Source organism: Wasmannia auropunctata, unplaced genomic scaffold (assembly GCF_000956235.1).
Source record: "Wasmannia auropunctata unplaced genomic scaffold, wasmannia.A_1.0 LD335767.1, whole genome shotgun sequence".
NCBI lineage: Eukaryota > Metazoa > Arthropoda > Insecta > Hymenoptera > Formicidae > Wasmannia > Wasmannia auropunctata.
Genome location: NW_012027123.1, coordinates 239,703 through 264,394, shown reverse-complemented (window position 1 = coordinate 264,394; position 24,692 = coordinate 239,703). Strand labels below are relative to the sequence as shown.

The window sequence follows — 24,692 nt, the reverse complement described above, 5'->3', positions numbered from 1 at the left end:
CATTACAATAAGATTTCGCAGTAAAATTTATTGTAGTGCACAGTAAAATTTACCTAAATACTGTATTGTCTTACAATTAACATGATTTTCAGGGTAAATTTAAAAGAAAATTCTCTCCGTGTGTATATTTTCCTAACAGAGATCTTTTTTTTCATCGTTACGTTCACGCGGCTTGTATTTTACGATGTCGTTTCACGATGAAGCGTTGTAAAACAAGAAATGGGTTGCGGGATTCACGGATAATTTCAAGTTTACCATGAGTCGACTGTTAAAGCGCCATTATGTTTCGTACGAACCGCGCCAAAAACGTTGCTTGCTTTCATTGCACGGGGCGCCGTTGCACACCCTCGCTGTACAAGGAAAGCACCCTCTGAATTACTGCCTCACGATCACCATCGGAAGAGACCCCCATCAGACCCTGGCCCCCTTTCCCCCAGTCACGGTATCTACGTTTTTTAATCAACTGCGAAGCAAAAAACCTCTCTCTCCTCTTCTCGCAAACAACGCGTCGAAGCGCATAAATGGTGATGAAGGTGTATAAACTCTGCGCTTTTTTCCAATCAAAATACATGTTGCAATTTCAGCAAAAACACAAAAGTTATTTTCCTCGCGTTAGTTTAAAAAATTGTCTCCTCCAAATAATATTGTTGTAAGCTTTTTAATATTATTGCTCGGATGTTGACGTCAATTTTTTATTAGCGCGAGAGACACAGTTATCGTCGCTAAAATAAATAATTTTGAAAACAAATTGATTTTACGAAACGTCGTAACTTTCACGTGCAAGATGTTTACAAATCTACCTAACGTATTCACTGAACGACACGAGAAAAAGGAAGAGAGAAGGAGAGAGAGAGAGAGAGAAAGAGAGAGAGAGAGAGAGAGAGAGAGAGAAAGAGTAGCAATATGATGATGCAAGGATCGGGCGAATAAAAGAGGAAATCCACGATAGCGCGACGGCGAGACAATTTACGTCCATTAGGAAATGTCGTGTTCTTTTAGCAGGATGAGCGAAAAGCAGGGGGGAAACGCCAGGGGATACGGCTAATACCCCCATGCAATTCACTATCTGTAATGTCTGACCGACCGCAGTGTTATATATGCGAAACCCCCCTCCCGCCCCTCTTCCTCTTTTAAATTCACTGTTGCGTTTCCGCGACATTCCCGACCGATTGTAAACCCGCATTTTGCATTGACCGTGACCTCGGCAACGGAAGCATATGTCTGCGAGCGTAGATTAAACACAGATCGAAACACAGGCTAGTCACTCCGTTTCTACACGTACGCACGATTTCAATTTTCAATCGCAAATAGCATTGACTCTGTCGAGGACCATTAAAACCCGATTCCGATTTTTAATCGCAGATACCATTAAAATCGATTCCGATTTTTAATCCGCAAATCGCATTAACTGCATCGGGGGCCATAAAGATATTCTAGCGAAATGCAATTCACGTGTCAACTGAAAAATTGTAAACTAGTGGATAGACGCGCGGTAAATACAAAACTGCCGATCACCGGGGGCGAAACATTATCGCCATCGACATCGACACATCATATTTCGTTCCTCACGCCAGATCAGATTAAGAGCGACGTTCACGCAAACGCCGTTTTTGCCCTCTGCGTCGGTACCGCGTATCGCGTTGCACGAGGCAAGGAATTTTTTTGTCGGCCGCCCGCGCGCCCGTCATAAACGTCCGAGCGTTCCGAACGCGATATAGTGACGTATGAACTCACGTAAAGGATGATGACCGATTTCGGGACGACATAAGAATTTTCAATATCTCCTATAAAATGGGGGGGGGGGGAGGGAAACGATATCTACCAAGCGAGCAAAATATGCTCAAACACGAAATATTGTCGTTAAACCACTTTCTATTCAATTCAGTTCTTGATACACGCGATCAATTTTTCTCTGAAAACCATTGAAACTCGGAACTCGAGTATATATATATATGTAAGAGCAACGCAAAAACTTCTGAGCATATTACATGAGCTCGTGCCGTCCCTTATACGTACTTCAATTCTCATGCAGGCAGTCAACGGAACGCAAGGAAATATCGATTCCACTCAGCGATTCAGGAATGCAGAAGCAAAACTCGTATTGTCCATTCTCCAAGATTTATGGGAGAGAGAGTCGGAAAGAGTTCTGGCACACGGAGATTCGGGGCTCTTTTCGTTTCGGGGTTACACCGAGCGAGCGGCATTTTAATTCGACATCAGAGAAAAGATCTTGAGAGACTCGCCCCCCCCCCTCTCTCCCAGCAATTGTTCTCGCGTCAAATCAAACGCGTAAGATAAGTAAGAAAATATCGGTCAAACTACCTCCGCGCGCGTATCGTGCCGCGCACAGCGTCACAACGTAAATACGCAATATCACCCCGCTATCACGATGCAAACAACGCGCTCATAAATACCAGCGGGCATTGATAAATCCGAAATATCGGGCGGGCTGATACGCGAACGCGAGCGAGCGGGTGAACTTTGGTGCTCGCGAGCCCGCGTTCCCGCGCGCGCGTTTCGACTTATAAATCCGACGCTCAATGTCGACTGGGAAACGACGATATCTCGCCGGGGCGCCGTGTCACTAAATCACGGTCGTTCCTGCGTTTCGCGCGCGCAAAAAAAAAAACGTGGGAAAAAAGGAACAAATAAAAAAAAATTGTACCACCGCCGCGCACTGCAGCGTGGTTACAAATCGTAAGTGAGAGCCGCAGCGTTCAAACCGGGGGGGTTACCGTCCGTAAACTGCGAGTTTTAAAAATCGGATACCGGGATTTTTCGAAAATCCGTCGTCGACATTTCGTCAAACTTCGGGAATTTTTTTCCCCCTCGCGCGGGAGCTCCGGCGGACCACGTGCTTTAGCGTTACATTATAATCCCGGCTGATTCGAGCTGAGAGAATTAGACCTATCGATATTTGATACACCACCAGCATGTTATTATATAATTATATATTAATTCTCTCTCGTGTTTCGATTGCACGTACAATTAGTACTATATAAGTAATTAATAATGCAATATTGCTCATATGAAATTTCATTTAACATTACTTTTTATTATTTCGCTAAGAAATCATTAGGAGAAATACTCATGTATTTCATCAACTTCCTCGACTGCGATTTCGTCGCCTTGTAACTACGGAATTTACAATGGAGATTTAGCGAGCAGATATAAAGAAACTCAATGTACCCCGAGGAACATGACCGATAATATATTTCTTTCGAGAAGCGCCGCTTTGCATGCATGCGGACGCGTACAACTTGCACCGAGAAAAAAATTACGATCGTAACCGTATGTTCCAGACTTTATGGGCTTGTGTACCCGTGGCTTACGCCATTCCAGAGATAAAAGAAACCATTCGTACGTTTGAATACACTCTATTCCCGTCGTCGCAATCAAGTTTTTTTCAAATAAGTCACATAAGGGGTTCATCAGTTATCAAAAGAGATTAAAAGTGATGTATAAATAGTAAAAATATTACGCAAGATATATTTTGAGAAATGTCGATAACAAATTTAATTTTTTAATTTAATTAATTCAATTAAATGTCCGAAAATAATCCTGTGATAAATTATTCGTACAATTTAATCCTATAATACACAATATATATTTTCAAAAATGATAAATGCAATTTTTTATAAATTAAATGTCCAAAAGCAGATTAAAATTTATATTAATACTACAATATACGTCAAAGATTTTCGATAATAAATACAATTTTTTTAGAAATTAAATATCCGAAAATAAATTGTAAAATTTAATACTGTAACAAGAAGGGCCCTTAATACTGTATCAGGAGGAACCGGAATGCCAATATTATTTTTCGATGACCCTTGCCGTAAAATGCACGATTACCTTACTCTGTGTTTTCGTTACTCTCGAATATTTCGCTTCTCGCAACATTTTTGCTAACCCAACGTATTAAACTGTCGTGGAGCTTTACTGACGAAATCCCCCGTTGAAGAATCTATGAGGCATAAAATAATTCTCACTTAACTCGCAGATACATATTTACCGTCATGATACCCGAGGGTGGGATACCGCCGCTCGCAAGCCGCATTCGAACAGGCTAGGCGCGAGGACATTGAATTTGCATAATCCCGCATAAATGCGTCGAAGCCTTTAAATTCTACTTCTGAATGCAAATTACCGTTCACTTTCTACAGTTTCAGCAAGTTTTCAGGATATAACGCTCCAAACGAGCACTTTGTTCGAATGAATAGTACATCGCGCTTGAAAAATTGCTCAACAAAAAAAAGGAACTCGCGATAATACACTGAACCGTCTAATTAGTGTATTAATTAGTCGCGTCTCCCGAGACTGTCGCGATCCTGGAGGACGCAACGTTGAATTCCCTGTAACCACTCCTTGAAGGAAGGAAGACGTTGTTCAATTAACAGCCTGTAATAGGAGTCGCATATTCTCCCGGGAGATGGAAATTATCACGATCGACGTTCATCTCCAGGTGCAGCTGAGTGCAGCTGCGCGGAGAATTAATTACGTTACGGCTCACGAAACTACCGTATTTCTTGCTAGATTTTCCTCGAGAAAAATTGGCGGTATCCACATCGTGTAAACTACGGCATAATGCACAGAATAACACCTTTTTTTGGCAGAAAACTTCGATAAAATTTTTCTCTCGTACGGCACATTTACAGTATTTTATATGAAAAAATTCAATTTTAATTCTTAGAGAAATAAAAAAAAATTACGAGAGTGTATGGAACTTAAATTTGTAATTTCTTTAATACAGAAAAAAAGAAGGAAAAGAGATATTTCGATTTTTCAAATATTGTATAACAATATAAATTACAAATTCAGCTGTTCTCCCTGAATAACTTTTTCCAAATAATAATCTTCCTCTCTTTGTCATCTCCGCTAGAGATATCTCCGAACTTGTAAAACACTCTGTACGTGGTATTTGCGAAATAATCATGCAGAATTGATTCGCGTGAAAGCCACGGAGAGCCTCGGCTTTCCCGGCGCGGCCGCAGATAGCGTCGTGTTGAAGCAGTAAACCAGTTGCCAAGGGATGGAACGCGGTGCGAAAGGGTGCAAGGAGCCTCATTACGGCGCGGAGTCGACGGGACGCGTGGCTTTTGTATCGCGGGGGAGGCGCATCTTACTCTCGCCTTGTGCCATCCCTTTGTTTCCCCCATCTTCGTCGCTGAGCACGACGAAGAGAAGCTGTACGGATCGAACGAAGAGAAGGGGAAACGGAATGCGCGCCTCGTACGAGAACACGTAGAATAAAAAAAAAACTGGAGACTATTGTGCCTGGAATATAGAAAGAAAATAGGAAACACCATCCCCCCGCTATCTCGCGCCGGTGGCGCTTTTTCTTCCTCGAGTATTTTTAAAGGAGGAAACGTAATCAGTCGCGTCGCACACGCTGTTTTATTTGCATTCACTCGGCGTCTGTTACGAAAATTGCAAGGAAATCGGTATCACATTACGCGGCTCGCCAGGTTATTTTATTGTTACATCGGGAAACACTCGGCAATAAATATAGGATTATTACAACTTCGCGCGATAAAACACCTTCGAACATCCCGTACCAATATACTTTGCAAACTATCTAAAATTTCTATACGAGGATTGTCCTCCCCCTCTCTCTCTCTCTACTTTTCGTATCCCTTACCTTTATCCCTCTCTTAATAATTACTTCTCGCAAAGTACTCGCGCGCCAACGTTCCACGCATGTCAAACTGCAAAACGAATTGCATTAGCCGGCAGCAGGAGAGATATCTGATCTCCGGTTGCGCACGGCGCGGCGCTTCACGAGAAATACGTTGAGCTCGCTTTCTTAGACGTCATCGGGGAATAGAGGAACCCGGGGGATAATCATTTTTCTCGAGATGACTGGTGGACGCGGTACATTATCTGAGATCGGTCTGCGGAATACCGTGAGTTAAGTACACCGGGAGAGCATGTTTCCCGGACGTTTACGGGCGCTACGTGCAGGAAATAAATTCTCCCGCGCCGTTTTCCTGTCAGCTCCCCGTAGGCTTTTGCACGTTGGTTCAAGGTGAGCTACCCGCATTTAACTGTGAATATTAAAATGTGCCGATCGCTCGCCTCCAACGAGCAACGCCGGGTTTTTCAACTCAGAAATTCTAAATAATGCCAGCGAGAGAGAGAGAGAGAAAGAGGGGGGGAGAGCGGTATATGTCCCTCGCACATACAAAAAATCGGCAAAAATGTAACGTTCCAAAATAGGGAACTAAAGCTTTGTAAATGCGACCCGGAGCGCGCATACCGTGCAATATCCACGCTTGAAAATAGTTGTAATATGCCGTTATACGGACGCGTTTAACACGAAAGTGTAAAACGGTAAAAGCTCTCCCCCTCTGGAAATAATACTTCGCCGAGCGGAATTATTAATAAATAACGAGAGGTCCGTGTTGCTAAAGCGTCAACCGAAGTATCGAAACGTTACCGTTTTTATATGTAATGCAAATATTAATTACCATCTCGTTGATTACGACGCCGAATCAAAGAGTCGGCGCATATATGACAGCCGTGCTCGTATAACACTACACGGAATACAAATCGTTTCCAACGAAATGTAAATAAAATACGCGCGTACCCGCGCGCGCGGTCTCCTGCAAGTTCAATTTAGTCTCTGCATGACGTGGAGTACGGAATGAACTGCAGAAATATGCTTCGATACAGATGCATGATCGTAAATATGCGTACGGATTCCGCGATACTCCATAATCTAATAAATTATAATACAACTCGATCTGTTAAACACGGAAGTGTACGTCTCATATTGACAATCGCCTTAAAATCGCGAGATATTTTTGTATATCACATATTTCATAGCTTTTTACTTTTTTCGAGTTTTCTAAAGGAAGTAAACTTTCATTGTGCATAGATATCTTCTACGATGTAGCGATCGTGGCGCAGAGAGTTCTGCATATTGCTTTCTGTGCCGAAGATCCGGGTTCAAATCCCGCAAGAAACGCCGGAATTTTATTCGATCGCTATCTCTCGAAAGGCAATAGCAAACCAAACCATTGAGAGTATATCTTGCCAATGAGACCCCTCTAATCAGGCCGTTTAATTGGCGTTAAAACTGTAGGTCTCGGCGTAAAACTGTATGTAAATCAAGCACGTTTCTGACAATAGGCAAAAGGAAACAATCATCGAGATATTTCTAGTTTTATGTTTAAATGTCTAGGTGGCTGATTCCTTTTAATATAAAATAATCCCTATCCTCTTATTTCTTTTTTTAAACACATAAAATCCTTCCTTTGTGGCGATCGTGGCGCAGAGAATTGTACTTCTGTTTTCTATGCCGAAAATCCGGGTTCTGAATCCGATTAGAAAACATCTGATTTTTATTCAATTGTTACGTCTCGGAAGGCAATAGCAAATCGAGAGTATATCTCGCCATGATAATCCCTCTAATTATCGGTCAGCGTCAAAACTATGTAGGTCCCGTATATCTGTGTAAATTGTAAATAGCGCACACCACAGAAATATGTTGAGGTTACCACGCTTCTAACAAGAGACAAAAGGACGAAGGAAGAAAATGTTTTCTATTTTTGGAATTATTCTAGAAATTATTTTAAAAATATTAATAATGAAGTATAAATTTCAATAATACAGGACAGAATTAAATTTAATAATTAAAATAAATAACTGCATTGTATAAGACGTGTGTAGTGTAATTTTTCAGCAGTATATAATTTCCCTAATAGAACAGAATATTCTGTTTACCACTGCCGTAAGTTTTAAAACTTTTATTACATTAATATAGTTATTAAAAGAGAATGAAAGAGAGAGAGAGAGAGATCTGTTTTTATTTTTAAAATGTTTCGGCATGTCGTATGTCTTTTGTGTATCTGTCTAATAGCTCTTTACAACAAACCGTATATCTACCAGTGCACTAATTACACAATATTACTCACTGGAAAAGAATGCGCGGTATTTCGCACTCACGCGCGCGAAAGCAGCATCGGGAATATTATTATTACATGTGCGAATACGCGGAAAATGTCGGAAAAATGGAACGCCGCCGGTATACTCGAACATCACCGTCGCGTCCCGGTCGTGTTCGAATTAATTCCCCGCGAGAGTTGTAATTTTCACGAGTGCTGCTGGGGCGCGATCGTGTTATCGCCGCGCCCGCTCGCCGTCCGAAAAACAGACGGTACCTTAATCTAGAGCGGCGTAATAAATCTCTCCGCGGAGTGCGTCTCCGCACGGCACAAAGAATCCCCGCTAATCCCGGCGAATTAATGGTAATTTGCGCGCGATTAATTAGCACCGTCGCGGAGAGGATTAGCGAGATCCTCGGCGATAAGTCGAGTCATTCGGCGAGTCGCGGCGGGTCGCCGAAAAACGAACGATAATTGCCAAACGTGAGGCGATCAAGGCGATAAAGTTGAAATTATTCTTCGAAGATCTCCGAAATAGAACATTACTTTCGAGCAATTTGCACTGGATTCAGTTCCTTACGATTAAATCCCGTGGAGCTAAGCAGGATTATCGGGATATAAAAGTTTAATATTAATCCAGATAAATTGGCCAATATTACAGAAAAAGTTTATATAGTTTTTTTGTTACAAATATACGCATTTGTCAAGTAAGGAGGGAACGCGGGCAAAGAAAGCGGTAGCAAAAAAATATGATGATAGCAGCCGTAGTTAAACGTCCGGAAGAATCAAGGGTAAAATATTTTTCGTCGACATTTCGTGAGAAGACTGAAGGGAGTATTGATCACAATATATGGCGCGCGTGTGTGTGTGTTTGATGAAAAATTTAGCCGCGCGCAAAAATCGCGCGACACATGTACGCGATTACACGGTCGCAAATTGCAGAAAATTCCCGACTAATCCCACCAGACGACGTAACGCGGCGTTACTGACATAATTATCAATTATTAATGTCCGTTAGCGCGGAACAGCTGTCCTTTATCGCGGCTCATTTGCCAAATTGGCCCTTGCCGGGACCCGGATGGGAGGAAGGGTGGGAGGGAGGGAGGGTCAGCGCGCGTCACGCTTTAAAGAGCGCGGAGGATTACACTCCGCGGCTGAAATTAAAACGCGAATGCGTAATAGCCACGTAAACCCATGGCTCCGTCGCGTTATTAATTCCTTCCACGCAATGAATAATTTCGCGATGCTTAAAAATATTTTCACCGGTGCTTTCGGTGGGCGTTCATTATTTCTCCGATGGTAGGTATACACACATTCGTGAGCTGAGCGAAAATATACCGGGCGATTGTTTGCATTAATAGGGATTCAAGAGACGTTTTATCATAATTACTAAAATGTATACAATACGCGCGATGCGATTGTGTTACGCGAGGTTTGCCGTCGAGAATATGCGCCGCGCCGGTATATATATACCTACATGTAATCGTAGGCGTGCGTAATCGCTCGTTATTTATTATTACAAGCGACATTTCGCGCGCGCGGTTCAATCTAAATGTTATTTAATCGATGAAATTCTCTCTCCAGTCTCGGCTAAAGATTCGCACGGCGGATAAACATGGAAATGGAAAATCTCCGCTGAAAAGTCAGGTAACTCGACCTTTAATTCGCTATGTGCACTTTGTTTCGCGCGGGGCGAAACAACGCGCGATTGTAGCGAAACAGTGCGCGCGGTGATGTAATATCCAGGATATCGCGTTTCTCGCGTAAAATACGTTTCGAGTGATGCGATTTAACTTTCTTTAATTGCAAAACTTCGCGGTATGTGAAATATCCTATTTCAGAGTCGGCGAAAACAGAGTTTCGATTGTATTTCATAAATTGGGATTTGACCATATCGTAACTAATTAGCCATTTAGCCAGTGTTGTAACGAGCTTTTCGAATTTTGGATAGCCGAAGTTCAGGAAACGTCGTCCAACGACGAGGAGCGGCGAACTGTCCGACTAGTTCCAAGTTTCCGGATCGTCACCGCAATTCGCGAACGAGGCTCCCACGCGGCTCGTTACTTCCCAATCGCGATAATTACTCTAATACGTGTTAATAGGGCAGGTACACCAGGTGCCCTTTATCGCGTGTCATTTTCTAAATTATCTGACGGAGGGATACGACCGTTTGGAAGTGCCCCCATCACCGAGGGAGCGTTTCACTTTAACCCCTTCGTGCTGCAGCTCGCCGGGAACGAACATTTGCGCGTCTCGCGCGACGCGAGAGGAGAGACCGCGCCGAGGGTCGCGCGCGTCTCGTCTCGTCGCGTCGGAGAAAAGTTAATTATACATTTGTTCTACCTATCTTGGGCAAGCCAGGCGCCGCGAGGCTATTATCCTTCCTCTCCCCCGAAGTCAGTTGGGGCTCAGGAGTCGAAGCCAAGCAAGTCTGGTTACGCTCTCGTGGGCACGCGCTTCTCTTTGCGATTTGAATTTAAACGCCGTCCGCATCGGCGAACCGATTCGCAACGCGATACTACGATAATTTGCAATCCTTAAACCGTTAAGCGACCATCCTATCCTCGGATTGCACGCGAAACGAGATAATGAGAGCAATTGTAGGATATACATATAATTGTCCATATAGATATGAAAAATATTCTGCAAAAACCGAACGGTGTGCTTTTTATCTCCCCCCCCCCCTTCTCCCCCGCCCGGTAAATCCATGCGACGAAAACAATGGTTTTCATTCGCCGCGACAATTATCAGCGCGCTTAATTGCAAATACAGCGGCAGGTGTTTCTTATCCCAGCTCATTTTCCAAATTGTCCGAAGAACCGCGCGCGGGGATAAGTTCGGATAATGCCGGTAAGGCCGGTGCATTAAGGCCGTCGGATAAACTCGCGGGCGGAACAAGGGCGGACGAAAGTGCTTCGTTAACGGCGGGAGGCAACTCACTTTAATTTCCACCCCCGCTACTTCCATGGCCCACCTGCTATTTGATTGAAATATGAATCCCTAAAGGAGAATATCGATCATTCCGCGCGCCTCGTAAAACGGCGAAATTTATTTCGGACGTGCAATTGGTGGGATAATACTCGGTTACTTATTTCTCAACTTTTATTTTTAGGAACGATATCACGTGTAGCAGCTTTGCGGAAAGAAATTATAAGCAGGAGTCGACGAATAGGATTCCGTTTTCTAATATGACGAATGAATTTCTCAAGGTCGGAGGAAAAAAAAAGCTACGTGCGGAGAGCTAAAAAGGGCGACATTAGGGGCGATATGACGTCGCTGTCAGAGCGAGAATGAGCGATGGCGGGTCTCAATCACGCTAAAACGTTGCCGGAGACAGCTCGTGTCCATAACAGGTGCGAGCTATCGAATTTTGCGATTACATTCGAGTCGGAATTTGCTTTCAAATTCCGACACAAAAGATCACATTTATCTCTTTCGCGTACCTAAATGTAATTGTATCTTTCCAAATGTAACTCTGTACGTACCGTAAATGTAACTCTGTACCGTTAATACCTGAATAAAAATGATAACTCAAGTAGCGAGAAGCGAAAACATTATGATTTTTCTTTTACCTCAAAAATGATTTTTATCGCAAAAATTAATTTCACGTGAGAGGTATAAATGAAGACGTCGTGAAATCACTTCGATATCTCTCTACGTTATTACACGGTAATTCCGGCCGAAATCATTTTCGAGAATGCCATTCGATTATCTCGAGGAGACGGCATAAAGATGCCCGTTGCAGGGTGAATTGCCCGCGTTTTCCGGCGTACTTGGAGGAGTTCCCGGAGCGCGCGAGGCGCAATTGGTTCCTCGACTTCGTGGAACGGGAGGATGGGAATGACCCTGCACGTCGTTACTTTATGACACGAACACGCGAGCAACGGAGGGACACGGACGGCCGGAATGATCTTTGCAAGCCGTTGTACGAGCCACGAAAGGGAACGGTTCGGTGCATAATGACGGGGGAGGGCACGTAATGAGCGCTTTATAAAAATAAATTGGCGATCGGGAATTCTCTCGCGAGAAGGGGAGGGGGATAGGGGTGGTCATAAAACATCGCACGTATATAAGTTCCGCTATACGAAGAAATTTCCCTCGCGAATCTTGGAAGCTTCGTAAAATATAACTGCCTCCGTATCTTCATTTCAAAAGATTTTTTATTTAAAGAGGAGATATCCGATAATTTGTTATATATACACATAAACAATATGTTATACATACGCATAAATTGGTTATTGCAGAAATTGTGTACGAAGATTTCTATCTGAAACAACTCCGCTCCAGTGAAAATACGTTATAATGTTCACGACATCGATCGAAACGATTGTAATCTCGGTATTTACTCGTCGCGCTCAATTTTTGTTCCAGTCAATTCTTGGGTACCGGGTCGAAGTTTATCTCGTTTGTTCGAGGTTGTTGCTACGGTTGCTATTTATTATGTCGGATGAAAAGCTGCACGGTAAACTTGCGAGGGTGGCGAAATACTCGGGGGCTGCCACGCCGCCGAGTGGCATTAGGCGCGCTTGCGAGGCGGTAATTGGCTGCGTTACGACTGCGCTTCCGTCGTCGGCATAACGCGGGAGATGTTACGTCCGGAATGATTTATGAGCATCATGTCGGGGGAGAAGTAAATTACAAACGTCGGATTGAAATCGCAATAATTCAAGAAATATCACGATGTCGCGTAGGTTGCAAGCTCGCTGTCTCGCGCGGCGCGGGCACTTGTATTTGGCAAACACGTCCAATGACATACGGTAGTCAGTAGTGTCGCTAACGACGCTCTAAACGATTCGCTGAACATTCACGCGCAATACGCTTTAGATTCAACAATCAATTTCCTAATTTTTGATATAATAACAGTTGTCAAGAAAATTAAACAGGCAAATTGTAACGTTTCGAAACAATTTAGAATCTGAAGATATTTCATTCCCAGCTACATAAATGTTTAATTGTATTAAAAGTATCAATAAAGTTAGTATCGCTAATGACGCTCTGAACGATTCGCTGAACATTCACGCGCAGTACGCTTCAGATTCAACAATCAATTTCCTATTTTTTTGATATAATAACAGTTGTCAAGAAAATTAAACAGACAGATTGTAATGTTCCGAAACAATTTAGAATCTGAAAATATTTCATTCTCGGCTACATAATGTTCAATTGTATTAAAAGTATCGATAAAGACCTATCTACAATCACGATGTAATCTTTCGTAGTAACCGTTTTATCTATATATATATATATATATATATATATATATATGTATATCTTAGATAAATATACGTATGTGTGGACATACATGGCGCTCTGGAATCGCCGCATCTTCCGTCCGCGAATTGCTCTATCAATTTAAAACCAACTTTTTTTATTGAAAAATTTTAACTCAAATCGTAAGCTATTGAACACCTGAATAGCCATTACCTATTCGGTATTGACGACTGAAGTCGGCCGGTGAAAGGAATGAGAGTTAGCTCCGAGACACTATACATATACATATATATATACACCGTACATGTATATACAATATGGTATATACAGAGTTAGATTAGCCATTCTTACATAGGAGCCTGCTTTACCTATGTACCGGCTTTTCTTATTTTTCGCGTTTAGCATGCGCCCGCCGTTCCGTCGAGTGTCCCAGGCTCCTTCTTCCGCTTTCCTTCGCTTTTCCGACGGCGCGCTCGACCCTAAACGTTCGTCCGTCACGTATTCTTGCTATGTAAAGTCTTCTTAGCGGCGAAAGCTGCATGGACGTGCGCGAAAAGATTCCTTGCTCGGCAAGAAAGAAGTGTAGTCGGAGGAGCAGTCTACTATATAAAACTATCTGCGAAGGAATCATTACGCTCCTTCAATACGGACGCTTTTTAGAATTAAAGATTCCTCCGTTGTGATATAATCATTCTGACAAGGAAACGTCTGCGTTTGCTTGCAAATAAAATTTTGCAAATAAAACGTCAATTTCAAAATTTTATCTTCTTTGCATGCATATACCCATCTATGTAATAACTAAAATATATACTTCAGCATTTCTCCGCTTTACGTCATTAATAATATAACTGCGTTAAATTAACTGTAACTGATTGTAAACGCATATCTAATCGTCACTTCGTTTCTCTCTCGCTTTCGTGTCTCGTTCTTATCCACGGGGATCGCGAACGCTCTTGCGAATCCGTCTTCGATTGTCAGACCGCGGCCGCAATTAGCGGTCCGTGCGGCGCGTAGTTTTCGTCCGTCCTGATTGTCGCGGTGCGTCGTACAAATGTACGCCGTCACGCGAGCGAACCGCGGGCCGCAAATCGCGCGTCCGCGCGTGGCGGCGCATTATCCAATTACCCGCGCAAACCAAGTTTGTGCCGGGTGATTTACGTCGCGCTATTACATCGCCCCGACGCGCTACGCGCGTCCTTTGAACTCTTCGGGAAAAGGGTTCCGCGGACGGAGATTAGATTTTTGCTTCGTCACCGTCCGGCATGTCAGCGTGACAGCCGACCGTGTCTCGCGTGTCTCGGACGATTGAACGACCTTTGCATAACGGAAACAAAATGTTGATGTCGTTCTCAGTCTTTGGTCAGCCGACGAGGAGTTTCGCGCGGAGTTTCTATAATTACCACGGACAAGCGCGGCTTTCCGTTCAACAATTTCCCGAAAATCATACGCTGCAAACAAATCATCGATCAAACCTCGATTAAATTATTTTAATCAATTTTATCTGGAGCTATGCGGTTCAATTTCTTGGAAAATAAAGAACGCCTTTCGAATTATTGCATGGCTTTCCTTATTCAAATTCTGGGTTGACACCTGACAGGTGTGCAGGCCCGGGAATATACATATAAAACCCAAGCGGAACATTAATCCTTCACCGGGACACATTGTCTCCCGGGGTCCCGAAAGCGTAGAAGACAGATCGTCGAAGAAAATCGCGGGGAAGTCACGCGGCGATACTCGCGGAGGCAAACTGCAAACGGTGCAACGACAACGACCGACGGTCCCCGAGTCGTTACTCAGCGCTTATCGAACACCGGCCATTACTCGCAAGAGTCGCCCGATTTTCCGCGCAAGAGTCGCGCCAACATCGTAAAACATTCCCGTAACTTACGTAGTTAAGGACAAACCGATAGGGACGGAGGAGAGAGGGAGGGGAATGGCAAACCCCGAGTAAGAACAAATAAGCAACAAAGGAACGTGAACCGTTTCGGTATTTACGCGACGCTAAGCCGAGCGCGTGATGTGAAATTAAATGCGGCGCAAGGGCTTTTCTATTGCCGACGTGTCGCGAGACATATCGAACGGATCGGGGGAGGTACTTTGGCGACGAAGGTAATTCCTCTGGCAAATTTTCTAAAATTTCAAGTCTACCCGCGTAAGGCATTAACAACGCGATCGTTTATATAAATTATGCAAACGTCGAGTCGGTCGAAAGATCGATCTGATTCACGCGGCGTTTGAGAAGAATCGTTAACGTTGTCGAAACTGGGCAAACTGATTTCGCGTTCGAGAGCAGATGAGATATAACACACGTTGCTTTTTGCCGTTGCACCCGGCACAAGATTATTTATATACAGCTGACGAGGGGCATAAAGCGAGCTAACCGACGGTATAAAATTTTCACGACCACACGGGTTTTTCCGGTCAGCCGTGGCATAAAATAACCTTTTTTGAAGCGGGTCCTTTGCGTTTTTGATTACTTTCACCGTGTAACGCAAACAAACGAAATGCATACGAGCGATACAATGCCCAGGACATTGGATGCAATTTGTTTGTTGCACTGTGCGACAAGCTGAGAACGTGCATGAATGTACAGAGCAGTAATTAACAACAAATTGTTTTTCTTTTTTTTTTTTCACCTAGACGTTTTTCGCGATCTACCGCGGTAGCCGTGCTCCGAGAACAAAGTAACTTTCTCGCGTTTAAAAGCAGTTAACGCGACACATTCGTGATAATCATCGCGATGACAACGCGCAACTTTTTCGACGAACGCTAGATATTATCTTTTTGTGTGTGTGTGTGTGTGTGTGTGTGTGTGTAACACATGCGCCTCTGTGTCACGCCTGTTAAAGAAGTGTATTTTGACGGAGAGATATTTGTCGAATAAACATTCGAAAATGTATGTTCAATTAATTGCCATGCGTTACATTCGAAATTCCAAATTCCAAATAAAGTTCCAATAGAAATTTTGCGCGTCATTTTGAAAAATATTTGCTCTTGAATGCAGAACACCCGCGGTTCGATAAAGCACCGGTGTATATATTCGAAGCTCCCCGTATCTGTTCATCGCGGCAATTTATCATAGCAAGATGTGCTTAAAACGTTTATAATTGTAACGGGCGGGAGGGGTGGGGGGAGGGAAGGGGGAGTAGAGCGATACATCAAGCGCACTCGTGGCGTTTTCGACCGGTCGCGTTTGACGGAGCGCCGCAAATCCACCGGTATCGCCGCCGGTAAACGTAAAAATATTTCATTTCGCTTGTGCGCGCCTCTCTCGCTCGCGCGCAACCTCGCCCCCTCGACAGGCCGTAAACGTAAATGGCCGCGTGCGTAATACGCGGTGGTCGTATAAACAAACGCGCCGCGGTGCGCGCATAAAAGCGCGTGTGTCATGTGCAACGACGACGGTCACCGACGAGAGACCCCGCCGATTGCATGCATTTTTAATGCATCCCCGCGCGCGCGCGCTCGCGCGCTTCGACACTCAGCCGATACTTCGAGAGGGTGTCCCGTAACCCGAGAGGTACCCTCCCTCTATCCTCTGTAATTGCACGAGTGTATCTATAACTACGGCTGTATTTTTCGCGCCAATGCGGAAGGGATATTTGCGGAACGGAAGGGACGCGCCCTATTCGAGAGAGAGGAAGAGAAAAAGAGAGTGAAAAAGAGAGAGAGAGAGAGAGAGAGAGAACCCCGCGGGCCCTTCGAGCCTCCGAGCTCGATATTGGCGCACCAGGCACGTTTTTCACGGTTAGGTACCCCTAGCACACCGATCGATGCGGAGGAAACTCGGATCGCTGCATTTATTTCCGCAATAATTACGGCGTTCGTCTGCACGACTCGTGAACGTGCGTCCGGGCGAAGCCAGTCGACGATGAGTCGAAGACATTCAATTTATTTTTATCCGATTACCCAAAATGCTTTCTTCGCTAGAATACCACCTTCGTACGTTGGAATAAAGTGGAAATAAAAGATATCTATATAAATAAAATACCTAAAAATATATATATATATATTATATATTTTTTCAAAAATATAAAAGGATATTTGTCATCTGCACTTTACGTAAATATTTTATCCTATGCAAATGCGTGACCATTTCATTAATCTGATTCAAGTCTATCAGCATTTCGATAAAGCGCAAAGTGCATGATTAAAATTTCATTTATATTGAGATCCATAGCCAAATGTCATTCAGACTTAAATTAAATTAGTGCTGAAAAACGAATGAAATCATGTTTAAGACAGGTCTCTTTTGATAGCGCCGTATCTCGACGATCACGACTGAATTTACTTTAATTACTGCGAGAGTGAAAAAAGAATCATCTATCTACCAGCCGTTTGTCTAAGGCTTTATCTTCAACTCCGGAAACTTCTGAAACAAGAGGTGTATTTCAACGCTAATAGCGGACATATAATCGAAGTTTCGAGACGCGAAACTTTTATTCGTGCTTAACGAAAGGTTTTTTGTTTCAAGCGGTTTCCCTCGAAAAATCAATACCGCGCACGTGAAAGACATAAATGTTTCCATCGCGGCGCGCGGCAGAGGAGCTAAAATTACCGTGTTTCCGCGGTAATCGGTTCGACTTTCTCCCTACTATGCTGCCAGTGTCACGGGCGAACGTGAGGTAAAAGCCGATTTTCTCGCCGCGCCGCGTTTCGCGAAAGAGCGCGCGATTCGCGAAATCGTGCAGCCGTTCTATTTTTCGATCGACGACGTCAACGACGGCGGGGGAATATGGGCGTCGTAAAAGGAAGCGCAAACGTCGTAAACGGAACGGCGCACGTCTCTCGTCGGGCACATCCGTTAGATTTGTAAGCAAGCGATGGCATAAAACCGTCGGCGAAGACATGACCCCGTTTCGCAACGAGCGATCTATCGGAGAGCGTCGATATAACGGATGACGCATCCTATTTACACGCTGAATCTTCCTCTCGATCATCTGACGCCGAGTTATTTCCGCCCCATCCGTACGACATCCTGCCCGATCGGTTATTAGACTTATCCAGATCTCGATCTCGAAACAGTTCGGCGATTCTCGTGTGTGTCTTATCGATGAGCTCGAATATCTCGTGATCGGTTTCGCGCCGCGAAATTTCAGACGACGCGAAACTTCCCGGAGTTATAGAACTTGACGAGAAATTTTCCCGTGGAATGCATTTCTGCGGGGCAAGCAACGGTAGGAGGAAGAGGGAGGGTGTCTCGCAGGGTTCCCGACAAAGTTCAGAGGTTGCATCGGCGCATCGCGGACTTTTATGGATGAGATCGTCGTATGCGCGATCGTACGATTCTTCGACGTGAAATGTTCGTCGAAAACTTAAAAGTAACGGGACTCGATAGAAATTTCCTCGCGGAGTGTATTTCCAGAGAATCGAGATAACGAAATTATAATAAACGAGTATCTCTTTAGAGCAAGTGATTTAACAACCGAGCGTCTCTCTTTAGCAAGCAACATATTGTGCGAATTTATTTTACAAAAGTACCAGCGTGACTATAGATCCGCGCGATGTCAGGCTATAAATTGCTCGTGAAATCTGAAATATATAACGTCCTCAGTTGCGACAGGATTAAAGAGGTGTCCCCGCGACCGTCGAAAATCGGTGGTCGCGCCGGATTCGCTATCGACCTCGGAAGATCGCGGATCAGCAAGTCGACTCTCGTGGAATGCACATCGTCCATCCAGGAGATACCGCACCGCGAAATACATCAGGTTGAAACGAACGGGGAGAATGGTCGCGCAAATGAAATTCCGCGCTCGCGATTTTCATCGGAGTCTCTCTCTCTCTCTCTCTCTCTGACCTTTTCCTCCTTTTTTTCAGCCAGCTTCTTTTATTTCGCCCCGTCGACAGAACACGTCCGCGGCTGCAGCGGAGAGCATTTCCGGTCGGCGAGGCCCGGTCGACGTAGCGCGCCGGCGAATATTTAAGCGAGAGGAAAACTAACTCTCTCTATATCCAGCGAGCCCTTTCCCCCATGTCTCTACCTCGCGCTGAGGGAGGCACGCGGGGGTGGCAGTGCGGTTTGTTTGCGGAAAAAAGTCACTCCGTCGGGAGAGCCGCAGCTGCGCGCATCACATTGTTTGCGCGGGGGAGGACCGGGAGCGCCAGGATGCTACGAGGGGAGAAGAAGAAGATGGCATACGAAGAGAGGGGAAAGAGAGAGAGAGAAAGAGAGAGAGAAAGAGAGAAAGCAAAAAGCGCCGAGCACACACGCTCCAAACTTCGGCAAACATCTAGCGGACAGCCGCCGATCTTTTTCTCCCTCCTCCCTCCCCCTAGCTCTTGATAGCGCTGGAAAAAGTTCCCGTCGCGCGTTATGAAAATGTTTCTCACCCTCCTCCCCCCCCCCTCTTATCGGCTCCAGCCAGAATAGTAGCGAGTAGCGAGAGCGTTTGCACGCGTGCATTCGTGCGCTAAGTAACGCACACGGTGTGGCGTAAACGCACATTTCGTAAGATAAAACCTCTTTGTTCGGAGATTTTTCCCGTATATCCCCATGATTTTCCCGCGTAATGCACGGTCAGAATGAAGCCTACATCGAGTTAAATAAGCTCAAAGAATCGGCCGCGTAACCTTTAAATCCGCAAAATTATATGCCGGCAAAGCTTCGTATACAGTTTCCTCTGTTACTATACTTACTCTCTCCCCTCCGACTGATTTTTGCCGACGCAATTCTCAAACTATAGGCATACTTCTACGTTATTATCCACTCGTTTATTCGCACACGAAACCATGCAAATATCCGACTATTCTCCCCGCGAACGCGGCGGCGCGGCGGCGGTGTGTGTTTGCAGAATTCCGTACGAGTAAAATAGTACAAAGCTGACTCGCAATTGCACGCCGCGCGTATATACAACGGGGCCCCGCGCGTACTGAGTGGAAGTCAGGCAGGGAAAACTAAATAGACGCGGCCCGATGGAAAACACGCGCGGCATATTATATTGACCGTCCAGGTCGCGGATATACGTGAAATGCAATAGTACCTATACGGCTTTCTCCCTTTGATTAATTTTGGTAATTAATGACATTTACTCGGTGGATCGAGTTAACTTTGTGCCCCTATATAAACGTGAATTTGTGGTGATAATAATTTGCAACAACATCTGACTCTCTCCCCCCTCCCTCCCACTCCTCCGCAATAGTTTATTACAGAAAATATATATACGCGATATTGGCAGCATAAATTATAGTTTAATCAGGAAGTCCAGATGTAAATTGGTATGAGAAACAAAAGGAATACAATCACAGTCAGAAGCGACCCCTCAGCGTGATCGATTGTGCAGTATTTTTATTTGGTACACACAAGATTGTGTAGTTAATCTTTCATTAAATCATTTTTACTGAGAGCGTAATTATTAATTCTCATTAGAGGGAATGCGTATTTAATCGCGCTATTGTTTCGCTACATCGAATTTTCTATATTAATTGCGGATTAGCATGTCATGTATATTGCCTCTTATGTACTACAAGTTAATTAAAAATTGAAAGCTAATCTTTTGTAAGTATATAGAAAACGAGAAAATATATAGAGACGACGAATTACCCGCATAAACTATTAAATTAATTAAAGTTTAATTGATTTTTATCTCTCTGTAAAGGAAATGATTTCTATCTTTCTTTGTGCAGAAAGGAAATGATCTCTGTCTCTCTCTCTCTCTCTCTCTCTCTCTCTCTCTCTCTCTCGCTCTCACTCTGTGAAGGATTTTGTAAAGGAAAAGCGGCAGTCACTCTTAAATAATGTTCATGGGAACGGCCCTATATAATTTTCCCTTTCCCGTCGACTTTTCTCATGCACCATTCGACCTCGCACCACAATTCCCGCTTTTCCCCCGGCAATTCGCGATCTAAGCCGCAAAATTCAGTCGCGATATATTCGCCATCGCGAATGAATCTCCGCCGTTCGATTCCTTCGCCGAGAGAGACGCCGATAATGTCCCACGACTTCCTGACCGTGGCCCGCTTTCTCCGTAAAGTCGCGCGATGGGCTCAACCCCGTACACGCGTGACAGACCGGGACTCGTATAATCCGCCGGGAATACAAATGCATCGTCAGTGCGGCACGATTGAAAACTCCATCGAATTCGCCGGCGTGGCACGAAAACGCGCGGTTGCGAGCGGTGCCTCGTAAATACGCCTCGTAAAAGCAACGCTACTGCACGGTCGCGCCGCGCGCTCCGAATTGGGACGCAGCTGCTGTTGCCGGCCTTAAAACTTCAACGTCAGGACGGCGCGGGCTGTCGCCCCCCGACCCCGGGTCGCCCCCCTCGTCGCGGACACTCTCGAAATTACCGCAAGCTAATACTCATACGGACTAGTAGAATCCGCGTGCAACGTGCCGTGGGCAACAGCGATAGAGGATTCTGAAGAGGAAACTCGAGTGCAGAGAATTGCCACTATCCCCGTATATAGCTTTCGTGTCGTTAAACGTTAAACGACATTTTGTAAAACTTTATGAATAACAGTATATCGCAGCCGTATATAAAAGGGTTTTTTTTTAAAGCGTACAAGATGAATAATTAATATTCCAGCATTAAAATATATGGTTAATACAAAAATGTAATTTCAATATAATATTAGTTACATCGATGAATTATTGAAATGAATTTAAATGTTGTCAACAGGAGAAAAGGCATTAATATGCAGCAAAAACAACATTTTGCACAAGTAATTTGTTATTTTTTTCGGTGGAATATTTTGAGATATTTTATCGTCATGTGTAGTTATCAACAATTAGTCAGACAGAGCATGTACATATATTATAACATCCATGTCACATCGAACGCTTTAGTTTTCAAGCGAAAGCAAATTCTTTGACTTTCCTTACCCATGATTTTTCAAGCATTTCCTTGCTTTGCAACCGTTTCTCGAAATTCTGGAAAAGGCATAGCGCGTCGTGAGTAATTTATAGCAGTGTCTCTTATTCGGAAAATCAGAGCGCTCGTAATGAGAGAGACAATTTTGTAGCTGAAGGCAAATTGACAAATTGCTAAAGGCAATTATATAGGGACCGTCAAAAATAGCCCGTGATTCGCGCAGTTGTTATCCGCGATAAATCCATCAACGCCTCTCCAGCCCCTGCAGGAATCAAATCCTGGGATATAGAGCGATGCGTCTCGACATTGATTTCATTAAGTATTGATTTTCCGGAGGGTGTGGATTCGGGGCCGAATATATGAATGCTGATGGCGAGACGTAGCTCGAGCTCCTATCACACACTGTGCCGCAGACTTCGTGCATAATGTACAGCCTGCCTCGAAGCTGCTTATGTACCTACTTATCGGTGTCTTATCATCGTCCGACCGACGTAGCGTCGCGAGCGAAATGATCCTGTTCGCGAACGTGTCTTGTTTGCCCACGAAATTTTCACACGCCCGAAGAAATATAACTAGAGCGATAACTCGCGTCCTTCGACTAGATTACGTCAGTTTGTTAGCCTATACTACCTGATACAAGCGCTATTATCGCTACCAGATATGTGCGCTATTAGCGTACAAACACACTGTTATTTCCACTTGCGAGCGCGAACGCGAGTTTTAAACTCCTCAAATAACACTTACACGATAGTTCAGCAGCTTACCCAAATTGAGAAGGATGAAACTTTAATCTATTCAAACACGATAACAAAAGATGTATCGTAAATATTCATCAAGCTTAATGGAGCGTCCTAACAAAATAAGGTGGCGTAGAGATTCCGAGAGCGAAAGAGAAGCCAGACGGTAAACGCACGCGTCGAAAACTGCGTCGACGTAAATTTCCTCCATCAACGGCGGACAAACGGTTCGTTTCAATCGTCGGTCCGGGGCATTTCGCAATATTTTTATGGCCGTGTCCGCGGCGCTCGTCACTCCCACGTCGAACGGTTATATCTCGGAACAACACGGGCCATTAATTGAAAAAATTCCGGCCGGCCGACGCGGCGCGACGTGGCGCGGCGCGGTGCCGGTGGATCGGCGCGGACGCTCGTTTATGCATTGTGCGCCGGCGGCGAAAAGGAGAAATAAAGCTCCTCTTCCAGGAGCTCGATTCAAATTAAACTCACTTGGAGGTTAATGCGGTATGAAATGAAAATTGTAAATCGCGCGGGCCGCGGCAATGAAAAAGTTTCGCGCGGCCGACCGCGCGTCGATGAGGTTCGTTCACGAGCGCGAGCGAACGATATTTCTTCCTCGTTCTTGCGCAAACACCCGATGGTCTGTGCACGCTGCTTTTTCTCCATTCTCTCTCTCTCTCTCTCTCTCTCTCTCTCTCTCTCTCTCTCTCTCTCTCTCTCTCTCTCTCTTCATTTGAAAGCGTCAAACGAGCGCAATTTCGTCGCGGGATATTTATCGGCGTTGACAGTTCCACGCTATATCCCTTCGTTACAGTTCCCTCCGCGTTTTGCCGCGAATTTTTCATTCAAACGATGCTAAAATACGCATTTCTCTCCGTACGCAGCGTATAATACCGCGAAGACCGCCCTTTATATCAGAGAACCAGAAAATTTCCTATACGCAATACGCCTTTGCCTTAAATCTGCAATCTTAATTAGTCTTGCTAATCGTCGAACTAATTTCGAAACGATAAAGCTAATCGAACGATCGATCGATTTATCGATTATCGTTTGCAGTAACTTAACTCCGTAATCAGTGAGATGGATGGGGAATATTACTCGGCGTGGTGTTAAAGCAGCATCTCTCGATGCACGGAGCTCGATAAATGGCCGCAGTCAAAACGATCGGCGGGATCTTACGACGATCGGCGCACGTGCGTGACGAGCTGGAAGGAGAGAACGGGACGAGAGAGGGACGGTTCGTTCGCCGCGGCCCTTTCTTCTCGGCCCCTTTTCTCCCTCGTTCCTCCCCCCGCCGCGCGTCCCGCCGCCCTTTGCGCCGCGTTACGAAATCACGAATGAATCTGGAACTGGATGCGCGCTGTCATCCCACCTTCTTGCCAGCACGCGCGGCACTTTCACGAGAAGCTTTTGGCAGCTGACGGCTGCCCCGCGGACTTGACGGCCGGCCGGCTAAATTTGGAGGGCCCCGAGAGAAGGTGATGTATAAGCTCTTCGCTGTCGCGCACGTGTTTTGCCTGTGAACATCGCGCGTGTAAGAGACACAGCCGCTGGGATATACATATATATATATAAATACACGGCTCGCGCGCGGGCTGAGAGGGTGAGTGAGTCATCCCCTTTGCGCGCGCCGATGCTCATTCATGATTTTTTTTCTTTCCTTCCGCGCTCGGGGACCGATAACCACGGAAAATACCCGTGCTGTTATCATAACGACGCCCCGTGACATAATAAGATGTAACGACGAAGAAAACGAGCGCCGATCGATTTTATGGGCACGATAAAAAGTGCAACGCCGTAATCTCGAATTTGAACTTTGCGAACATTAAATATATTTTCATATTTTCAAACTCTAACAAACAACATGGAAATAAGTTCGAAACGTATTTCAAGTAAAAAATTGAAGATTAGTGCTAAATAATTCTCCGATGTTTTTACGAGAAAAAAAATAGAAAACCTTACAAAGGTAGAAAATGTAGATCAAGTATGTAAAACATTTTAAAGTGTACGAATTATTAAATAGAAAATTATCTGTTCAAGAGTAG

General features: G+C 44.6%; 1 protein-coding gene across 1 annotated transcript in view; it reads right to left on the bottom strand.

The window, feature by feature from the left end:
* LOC105456115 (E3 ubiquitin-protein ligase TRIM9) overlaps nucleotides 1-24,692 on the bottom strand; it is a 90,502-nt gene that overhangs the window by 27,018 nt on the left and 38,792 nt on the right. Inside the window, exon 3 of the mRNA XM_011699930.1 lies at nucleotides 21,922-21,969. Coding sequence (XP_011698232.1) covers nucleotides 21,922-21,969 — 48 coding nt within the window. The remainder of the gene's footprint in view (nucleotides 1-21,921; nucleotides 21,970-24,692) is intronic.